This window comes from Colletes latitarsis, chromosome 14, assembly GCF_051014445.1.
Source record: "Colletes latitarsis isolate SP2378_abdomen chromosome 14, iyColLati1, whole genome shotgun sequence".
NCBI classification, from domain to species: domain Eukaryota; kingdom Metazoa; phylum Arthropoda; class Insecta; order Hymenoptera; family Colletidae; genus Colletes; species Colletes latitarsis.
Window position 1 is genome coordinate 22,369,522 of NC_135147.1, and position 11,019 is coordinate 22,380,540.

The window sequence follows — 11,019 nt, forward strand, 5'->3', positions numbered from 1 at the left end:
AGGGGGGCAGGATTTCGGGGATATGTGTATTCATAAAAAATGATTGTAATTGACCCCCGCACCCGAAAATAATTTTTCCAGAACGATTTGAAATTTTTTAATTTAATTATTAATAACTTTTTAACGAAGCCTTTATTATTCGTTCTGAATAATAAAGAAGTATAGGTTCGTTTATTCTTATGTATCGGTTTTAGAGACTAATATGGTATTTTTAATAGTTATTTAATCAATGTTCGTTGGTCTGAAAGTATTTTGTTGAAAGTAGAGTTCCTCGGAATAAAGAAACGAACTGGAAACTTTTTCAGGGCACTACTAAAATGGCTGTGAAGAGGACGACATCCGATCCCGGGCAGAGATTGCACTTGACGTACCAGACGTCGGTTCAATCGGCGACCAATCAGCAACAACAGCAGCAAAATAACCAGCCTCAATCTCAACCCGCAGTCACAGACAGTTTCTCGATGACAGGTTACTCCGAGGACGGCGGGTACTTTAGTCCAAGCCTTCAAGACGAAGTGTTCCAGCAGGTCACCGCAGTTCCTGACAGCGTTCTGCTTCACGCTACTCAATTGGACTCTCTACAGGTGAGACATTGCCTATCTCCAAGTTTATTGATTTCATCTTGCACGCTCGGTATGACCCCTTAATGTAGGCGACAGTGATTGGCGAATCTACAAAGCCAGTACCCTATCTGCAACGTTACTTCTCCGCTAGGAATCGTGAATAGCAAAAATAGAAATGCGTCTCTGAAACGTGGTATCTAATTTCAATTTACTCACTGGGGCTGTGGAAGAAATAAAAGAACTTAATCTTGTATCTTCGTGTGTGCATCGATTCTTAAATAATTCTTTTATGGTTTCTGCGTATCAAAATGATTTTGTAGATATTGCTCCCTATTTTGAACCCTTTGCACTCCGAGAGTCTTTATTAATATGAGCAACTAGCAATGTCAATTGTAATTTTGTGATGTGACTTCTAAGAATAAAAAAGTATTCTTTTCTCTACGAAAATGTATAAATGTCTATAATTTAAATTTAATAATGGTGGTATTGATATTAGAATAGTCTCATGAGGAACTCTATACAATAAGAATTCGTTGTCATAAGTGAATATAGAAAATTTCAAATGGCATTTGGAGTAATAATGGTAATGATAGACGAATAATTAAAATTCGAACCAATGAGTAATACTTTTCATAAATGAAGGAGATTAAAAAGAGTTAACGTATTGATTCGAGACGCGTTGCAAGGGAACTGTCCACGAATCGTCTAGAGGCTTCGTTTCTTTTCACGGTACCCGTCCACGCGAACTCCTAATTTACAACTTTATCCGGGAACCGGCGTCCCGGTTGACAAAGGGCGAGGGTTAAGAAAGGATGGAAAAGGAGGGAAGGCATTTGCATTTTCGGCGGTCATGTTAAGACACAATATCTCGCGATCCTTTGACGGTCTAATTAGCCCCGGCGTCTCATTATTCGTTCCACGTCGAGCGCTGAAAACGCTTTAGTTTCAATTACGTCACGGCCTCGCCGACCCCCTCGACGCAGAAATTTAATAAGACGAATTATTTAAGTAGTTGGCACCGACTGCACCAACGATGCTTGCAATGCTACTTTGTGCCATTTGAAAAGCACCGGGGACCCTCCACCTCTTCCCTACCCTATCCGCCAGAGATATCTTGCATCCTCCCCGCCACCCCCGCCGCCCTCCTGCTCTCGACTCGAACCTCTCGTCGTCGAGTAGTCTCGTTAATGTCTGACCCACGGATACCAGAGATTCCACCCTAATGCCTGCATCTCCTACCGTTGGATCACGAAACGCCTTCGTTCCGCGAACTTTTCAGCAAAATCCATCCGCCTTTTCCGCAAATTCAATTTTTCACGGGTACGATTCGACGACGAATCGATATCGCCCCGATGGAATTTAACGCGAAGGGCACGCTTCTACCATCCCACTGTTACGCGTCGAAAAACTCCGTTATTCGGTTAATCCTAAAATATAAAAAAAAAAGAAGAAAAACATCGTATTATTGGAAAACAAACTCAGTTTATATTATTTTTTACAAAATCCAGCCACATATTAAAGTTACAAAAACACTTCTACGAGCTCAGAAACCTGTTATAAAATGTCTGTATAGAAAAATTGAAGGATGTTTAAATTTTGGAGTGAAACAACCATTGAGATGGACTTATTCCATTGTTTCGTATAAAATAATATTTTGCAATCGTTCGTTAGAAAGATTCCAGATAAATATTAACGTTACAAAGACACATCTAAGAGTGTAGAGAGCCTTATATCTTGGCAAACACGCTATAATTGTATCAGATATTCAGAGAAATGAATTATTTTATTAAAACTGAATGATCCAAAGACCCCGGTTGCCGCTCAGTTTCAGACAGCGAGCTTGCTCCAGGAGCAAACCACCGAACAACTGCAGGACATCACACTGGAGGAACGATACTCGTCTCAGCACACCGTGAACCCGGACCTCCAGGCGTTGGTGAACTCGCCGTTGCCCGACTCGTTGGCCGAGTTCAGTACATACGGCGCACAATACACGGAAAGTCCGCACACCCTGCCCACCCAGTCCCCGCTGCCGTCGCCTCTGACCAGACACGACAGTCCAAGTTTCACATATCCGACGCCGCCAGCCAGCCAAGAGGGCCTCCTGACCGGAAGTCTGCCGTTGCTGAGTCCGCAAGAGGACCCGGAGAGCGTGAGACAGGTCTCGTCGCCTCTCTCCGCGGCCTTCTACACGTCCACCATGTCCTCCGCGGCAGCGGTGGAGGAGGCTCTCAGCGAAGTGTTGCCAGGGGAATCCGACGCTGACGCCGACCTCTACGGATCGGGTTCGCCCAACCCTCACTCGCCACTGCCAAGCCCTTTGTCGGCGACACCGGCACCGTCGCCGTTGTCCTCCCTGCCGCCGTCCTCCGTCTCGTCGCCAGGACCAGTGTCCTTCACGGGCACCAGTTTCCCCGTGTCGCCTCACCACGCTCTGCAGAGCCAGATGATGCCGAACTCGGAGGACCCGTTGCTCTCGTCTACGCCGAAGGACTTCACCACGGCCAGCCGCAGACGGTTCGAGTTCCAGTCGTACAAGTTCATCACCAGCCAGAACCTGGTGGACTTCGGCCTGGGGAACGGCAGCCTGGCCGGGATCGTCGTCGACAACAATGGCGAGTTCAAGCTGATACAGACCGCGGGGCTGCAGAAGACGAACGTCCTCGTTCAGACCGGTTCGCTGAGCCCGGCGTTGACCTTCAAGAAGGAGATGCGCCTGGCGACGCCCAAGGTGGAGCCCGTCACCGTGAACCTCGGCCTGAACGTGCAGACGAACCACCAGTACAACGCTGGACAGTTCAACCAGCAGCAGGTGGTCAACCCCGCCAAGTTTCTCATACAGACCAACACGGCCAAGAACGGTAACATGAGACAGAAGACGTCCAGCCTGCCGATCCCGGTGGAGCAGATCAAGGAGGAACTCCTGGACGAGGACGTGTTCCTCAATCCCAGCAGCATACCAACCGGTAGCCCTGTACGACACTGTAGGAAAAGGCCACGAATGGACGGCAGCCTCTACGCCAGCGCGTCACTTTCGTACCCGTCGAGGCTGAGGAAGGCCTGCGATCGACACTGGGACAGCAGCTACACGCCACCGCCGATTTTGGACCCGTCACGTCCTGGGCCCGGATTGTACGCCAGGTTGCATCAGTATGAGAGAGACTCCGACTTCAGCTCGGACGACTCACAGGGAAACGACGGACCACCGCCCAGGATCAACATCGGGACGAGGTACCAGGCGACGATACCGCCGGTGGGCAGCGACGGGGACAGAGGAAAGGGAGAACCCGAGGCTGATCACTTGCTCTGGGATCCTGGTATAAATAACGTGCTGACCGACAGCGAACGTAAGTGTTCATTTTTCCTAAACGTCGTCCGTACGATGCAATGTCATAAGATATTTGAGGCTTTGACGATCCGGGTTAGGTGTCAGTGTCAGTACGTCATCAGAACTCTGACGAAGCTAGCTGCAATGCTGGCGATACATCAAAACACCCTTTCAGAAGGCCGCTTATACCCGGAAGCCTTAAACAGCTTATCAACTGTAATATCATATTATAATTGCCAAGTGACTTGACTCTGGGACTACTTCTGCTTGTTTTCATTTGTAATCGTCGATCAGATCAATGGTTTGCTGTATTCTCAAATGACCCGCGCGAGCGAAACTCGATAGAAGTCGTCCTAGAGATAACGCACTTTACGAATTTTCATCGTTACCTAGAAATAAGTGGAAACGACTTCGGTGCATTTGAAACGACAAATTTTTCTTTGCAGTGGAGATGTATTTGCAATTTGCATGCTGCGCTGCGGTGCCAGGCGGAGGGAGGAACAAAGAGTACGCGTTGCATCTGCTGCACATGTGCAGAGGAAACATTCATGTAAGAATCTTTCGACTTAATCGCTTTTATTCTGATCCTCTTTTCCAAGGGTACTGTGCATCCGTTAGAAGTTGGCTACTGATGACGTCATCACCGTTTCGACCAATCGCCAAACTCTAAAGTAGAGTGGTGAACCAATCAGACCCACGTTCCTTTCGCTAGTCAACTTCTCGCAGACGCACAGTATATTTCTTAGCGTTTACGGCTAATTTTTAAAATTAATACTCATCGTATAAAGAACTCTCTGAATAATAGGACTATCGATATTTCTCTGCCCTCAAATTCTCTATATAGGGCAATTTACATACATAGTGATACAACGTATTATTTACAGCGAATGACGTTGTCGTTTATTTTTTCAGGAAGCGATGCTGAAGCTGATGAGACCAACGCCCATGCTGCCAGTGGAACATCCGCTGCTCAGTTACGAGTGCCAGGAATCGGACAGGTGGACGTCGCAGGAGATGGACGTGTTCTATCAAGGTCTTCTCAAGTACAACAAGGACTTCTCCGCGATCTCGCGCGACGTGAGTGGCAAAACCGCGAAACAGTGCGTGCAATTCTATTACCTATGGAAGAGGCTCTGCCCGGACGAGTACAAGAGACTGCGTGTCCGTCATGGAAAACCAAAGATTAAGACAGAAAGCAAAGATTGCAAGGACACGAGGGAACTTCGAGATGCTATCGCATCCGTGACGGAGATGGACTTCGGTGAAGACAAATCGATCCTCCATCGTACTCTGGTGAGTGTGATAATAAAACTTCCCGCGTCGAAAGTTGGAATACGGCCTCGAGTAATCGGTTGAATTTGTTTCAACTGTGTCGACCATGGCTGGAAAAATATTCGAATTAAAATATGCTTTGTGGATGTTTAACGGTTTATTCGTTGCTCAGTTACAGACGAACGAGAGAGAAAACTCGGCTACTCTGACCACCAGCGACGGGGAGCTGAGATTATTCGCATACGACTGCCCAGATGTGAGTACCAATGTTTGCAACACTCTGCGTACTCTACCTACAAGCTTTACTTATACGACTTACGAAACAATATTTAATTAAACGATAACAGAACTGCAATTTCACCGTTAGGATGATAAAATAACGTTTATTAGTTACTCGATATAACTTGTAACATTTTGATATTCTTTCAAACTGAAGCATAGTTACTCTCTAGATAATTATCGAGACTACTCGAGTACTTTTCTGTACTTTTCACCGTGCATACGTTCTAACTACTTATGGACGCACACCGAGTACGAAGCCTCCCCCCGAACTCGTTGCAAAACTATCTGCCCATTACATATTCCTAAGCTATTAACTATTCTAATCGATTGAAAGCAAGTGGGTTCGTACTCGGCCTACACTACAGCTCAAAAGTTTGGGATCGTAAAATTAACTGGCAACATCGATATAGCCTGTAACGATAATTTATTACGTTACTGGAATAATATTCCTATCAAATACTTTCAAAGAATATATAAATCGAATCTCGAAAGTAGGTCAACTTTTTATCATAAAGAATATTGATAAAAATAGTAAGGGTTGATGGGATTAATTGAAAGAAACAAAGGTGCATTAACAAATGTGGTGTGAAGCTAATAATTTCAAAGATATTCGAGACTGGAATGATCCATAATAAAACATGCCCATTGCAAGGTCTATTGTAGTCACAACAAAAAGTCTATTGGCCACTGCAGGATTCCTATAGGTTTACGCTTTCTGTTCAAGAGAACGCGAGATAAGGGACGAAGAGGTGGGGGCAACCGAATGAATAGTGGGCACACAATTGATTTTGCTACGCCATAGACGTTGGCATGCATCGATCACAACACATACATCCGTACAAGAATTATTGACCCGCAAATTCGCGGGATATCTTTGAAATATTACTTCCTAGATATTCTTTGTTTCTTTCAATAGATTTCACCTGCGAAGTTTATTTATATCCAATAAAACGCGAGGTACTTTGGAACGATCCCAGGCTTTCCAGCGTCATCGTGCGCGCTACGCGTCTGAAAAACCACTTTACATGCGTACATACGTGTGAACGTTTAAGTGTCGCATGTGATTTGTTGTTGACCTGTCGTTTCTTCACGCTTTCTATCACAAGGACCGAGCGTGTTGTGCGTTGTGCGTGACCACTGCGTTTACTTATCTGTCGTCGTTGTTGTTTGTTTGTGTTGTTTATTTTTGCTTTGTGTTTCTTTGTGTTGTCAGAGCTTTAGCGGAAGTGTAACAGTAACGATGGCCGGAAGCACCCAAACCGCCCAAACCGGCAATACCGGCCACGCCACAGTCAACACCAACTCACAAACTCACACTAGTTCTGAGCAACAACTACCCGTGCCCACCCCACTTCACTACCCCTGCAAGATTTGCGGGAAGTAAGTCTCCAATCTCTAATCTAAATTATCCATTCGATAAACGATGGGCCGGCCACTGACACACGCGCCTTTAATGGCGACGAGCGGCAAGTATCGACACATATAGACACCTCGCTTCTAGAGAGAAAGAAAAGCCTTCCTGCATACGGTCTTGGGACCACGTAGCGAACCAGTGCCCGTCGTAGACGTCAGACTTTGGTCACATATGCTGGCTGTTAATAAATATCAGGGTTACGTTCCTTAAACGAGTTCGCTGCACCCAAATGTCTGGCAGAATACTCGGAACCATTTTACATTTAAAAAGAGACATTAATGGCCTTTATATGTCCCCTATGCACTTAAGAAAGAAACATTTGACTTTTCCTTTCAAACATTTCTCGATATTTAACGATTTTCAAAATATTTTAATGGACGGAGTTCGTGAGATACACTGTACACAGGGTGTTCGACCACCCCTGGGAAAAATTTTAATGGGAGATTCTAGAGGCCAAAATAAGACGAAAATCAAGGATACTAATTTGTTGATTGAGGCTTCGTTAAAAAGTTATGGACACATTTCTAGCTACACAGTATATTTTTGGTAGAGAATTTTTTTCTCGAAAATGCGTAGGATTTCGGGGGTATGTCTGTTCACCAAAAATGATTGTGATTGACCCCTGCAACTGAAAATAATTTTTTTAGAACGATTTGAAATTTTTTAATTTCACCGACTTTAAGGGGAATAGATGTACATCTGGTCGGACATTATATTTTCAGTAATGAATTTTTTTCTCGAAAATGCGTAGGATTTCGGGGGTATGTCTGTTCACCAAAAATGATTGTGATTGACCCCTGCAACTGAAAATAATTTTTTTAGAACGATTTGAAATTTTTTAATTTCGCCGACTTTAAGGGGAATAGATGTACGTCTGGTCGGACATTATATTTTCAGTAATGAATTTTTTTCTCGAAAATGCGTAGGATTTCGGGGGTATGTCTGTTCACCAAAAATGATTGTAATTGACCCCCGCAACCGAAAATAATTTTTCCGTGAACGGTTTGAAATTTTTTCGTCTTATTTTGACCTCTAGAATCTCCCACTAAATTTTTCTCAGGGGTGGCCGAACACCCTGTATAGCTTGGAGCTCGAATGTATAGTTTTTAGAGGTAATCTTAGGTTTTCAGAAAAATAACCCTTTCCTGCAAGAAATATTTTATATCTCTACTATCTCATTATTCTGTGAAACTAGAGTAAATGTCTCCCTGTATTACATAAATTTCTTTCTTGAGAAACTTTCATCCTAGCCTAGATTATCGTACACACGTTCAAAGTCCGTTCTTTCGACGCCCAAAAACGTTAATTGCAACGGTATCCCTGATGTTTATTAACACTCTGTACTACAAACATACCTTTACAAAATAACTCATGGCGATGCTTGCATCCTACTTGCTGCTGAGCTGCTGCTGAATCGCTGCTGGCCAACTATTCGTCGACGTAACATCTGGACAGTATACCGTGGCAGCAAGTTGGATATATTTTCAAAGAACGGAACTATTCTGTATATTGTGTATTGCGAATCTTTCTATACTTTTCCAGGAAATATCGTAAATGTTGCATCACATTCTTCGTAACCGTTTCATCATGCAGAAGTGTTTATTTGTGTCTGAATTTTCAAACTAGTTTTTCTCGAAAACTGAGCCCCAAAAGTTCTAAATTTTTTTCATATTTTTTTACGAGAAATCACCTTGTACATCATATTTTCATACTCCACGTAACAACGAATAATATTACGTTTTGAAATCATCCCTTGATCGATGCATTATTAGAATATCGCTAAAAATGACACGTTGTAGGATAGGACTATATCAAATCAACGATATTCATCATTATTTATGTGTGCATCATGGAACAAGTATCAATGGTGTATTTTCAAGGAACAAATACTTTATAATTTCATTTCATTACGATAGTTAACGTATTTGGTTTGCATCGTTGTTGATTAATTTTATTTCCAAATTTCATTTACTTATTTCGCTTCGTCTCTATATTGCATCTTTCTCTAAACTATCTCTCGAATCGTTGTGTAATATATTTCCAACACGTCAAGATAAACGATACCGCACATGCAATCAACGATCAACGTCACAGTATACCATTCGCATGATCCGTCACTATTTAGCTCGTTGTAAATACAAAAATCGCCCAAACATTCTCCAAGCCATTTCCAACTGTACACGACAAACATGAAAAAATAGAACAACCCTTCCGTAGGAAGCATCGTCGACTCCCACCAAAGCATCATTTCTCCCCGATCCACCCCATCGATCAGCCGACAACCGTTCGTCTAACCTCGTCGTTCGGTCTGTCTTGCAGAGTTTTCAACAAAGTGAAAAGCAGAAGCGCGCACATGAAATCTCACAGGCCAGTGCCCTCGCCCGATTCAACGGGTCAGGAATCTAAACGGCCTGTCCAGCAGCAGCAATCCAAAGCTCAACAGTCCCAGCAGCAGTCCAGCCAGCAACAACGTCAGCAACCACAACAACAACAACAACAACAACAACAACAACAGCAACAGCAGCAGCAGCAACAACAACAACAGTTGCAGTCGCAACAGTCGAGCAGCGTTTCGCCGCAGGCGACGGACTTCGCCAATCAGCAGCCACTGCCTCCAAGCAACGGCGACCCAGGCGCTCAGAGCACCGCGCATTTATGGCACAACCCGACGCGGCTCAGGCCACCATAGGACAACGCCCAACCGGTTAAACTTAAGTTACCTTAACGAAGGCTGTAACGGTACGATAGGAAAAGAAAAAGAAAAAAATGAAAAAAGTATTACGGTCGCGCGAACTATATAGGCAGGCACTTATACAACCGCGATCGTCGATGGATCGTCGAGCACGATACCCCGCGTGGAGGCGTCGTCCGATGCCTCGATCACCGAGGCGCTTGGCGCGGCGAGCGTTCGACGAAAGCGACGCGAACGCTTCCACGAATAGATAGTTCCAAAACGAGATATACCTCTTGTACGCGCTATGGGCTCGAACCGCGCGACGGATCGCGAGTTCTACGGCCAGGCCAGCCATAACTAAGTTATAAAAAAAAAAAAAAGGATGATTAAAAAGAAACCGTACGCGATTCTAGGCGCCGATCCGAACGAGGGTAGGCGACCTTTATCGTAGGGACAGTGCGCGACGAAACGAGGATCAATTACCTCGGGCGTGTTCGTCCAGGATCGAGGAGAACCCGATTCCGTAGTCGAAGCCCCCGTTCGACGAGGAGACAGGGTACCGGAAGTCCCTAATCGCGTCCAACCGACGAATTAATTAACGAACGTGCAAGCTTTCCGTCTTTCTTTTCATTTAACGGTTTCACGTGACGCGTGGGAGGGATGGGGGGGGTGGATAACCGCCCGTCATCGACGAAGAAAAATGGCCTAGAAGAGCGGAGGACCCGAGAGCACACAGGACGCGTTTAGTCGACGCGTCGACAACAGTGTGACGGGGGTTGGGTAGGGGGGGGGGGGGCTGACAATTTAAATGTGAAATGGAAATTTTACCTACGACGAGTGCTGTAACGTTAAACGATAATCGCGGTTTTCGATGTACCTAATTGCTATTCGCACGCGAGATGTTCCCAGATTGTGCCACAAGACATTACTGTTACCTGTTGCCTCTTTATCATTCTTTTCAAACGTTTTCGATTGTTCTTTCTTTGTTCTCTATTTTTCATTTATATCCTCGAGCGGCGATCGGCTCGCGAAAACGACGTCGCGCTTCCCGGGCGGGACATTTTTTTTTTGTTTTTGTTCACGTGAGGGGGAGTGTAACTTTGTTAGATTCGAATTCGGAAGTAGGGGTGGTTCTCGAAACGCGGAAACAGGAAGCGCGAACGCGGTTCGCGGGCATATCCCGCGATCACGGGGCACGACTTGTTGCACGTTCGCTCTAGTTTTATTTAGTTTAAATATCATTAGCGTATTTGAATCGCGGTAAGTGTGCGATTCTTATCGGAAAGGCGTTCGTAGATTTGTTGAACCTCCCTGATTTTGTTACCTCTGTTACTTAATATATTAACTATATTCGTCTGAATAAATTTTAATATATATATATATAAATATATATATAAATATACTATATATATTTGTGTGTATATATGCACATTATACATATGTATAAACAGATCGATGTAATTGAAAATGAATTCGTAGCTTAGGA

At 44.5% G+C, this 11,019-nt stretch overlaps 1 protein-coding gene across 7 annotated transcripts in view; it reads left to right on the forward strand.

Moving 5' to 3' along the window:
* Positions 1-10,174, forward strand: part of LOC143349937 (uncharacterized) — a 539,266-nt gene extending 529,092 nt beyond the window's left edge. For 6 of the 7 annotated variants that reach the window (XM_076781601.1, XM_076781602.1, XM_076781605.1 and 3 more), the window contains 7 exons: positions 306-584; positions 2,389-3,910; positions 4,338-4,441; positions 4,804-5,184; positions 5,336-5,419; positions 6,659-6,825; positions 9,179-10,174. In XM_076781601.1, the coding sequence (XP_076637716.1) occupies positions 306-584; positions 2,389-3,910; positions 4,338-4,441; positions 4,804-5,184; positions 5,336-5,419; positions 6,659-6,825; positions 9,179-9,548 (2,907 nt within the window). In that variant the 3' untranslated portion in view covers positions 9,549-10,174. The remainder of the gene's footprint in view (positions 1-305; positions 585-2,388; positions 3,911-4,337; positions 4,442-4,803; positions 5,185-5,335; positions 5,420-6,658; positions 6,826-9,178) is intronic. The other variant, XM_076781607.1, reaches the window with a different exon arrangement.
* The last annotated feature ends 845 nt before the right edge of the window (positions 10,175-11,019 follow it).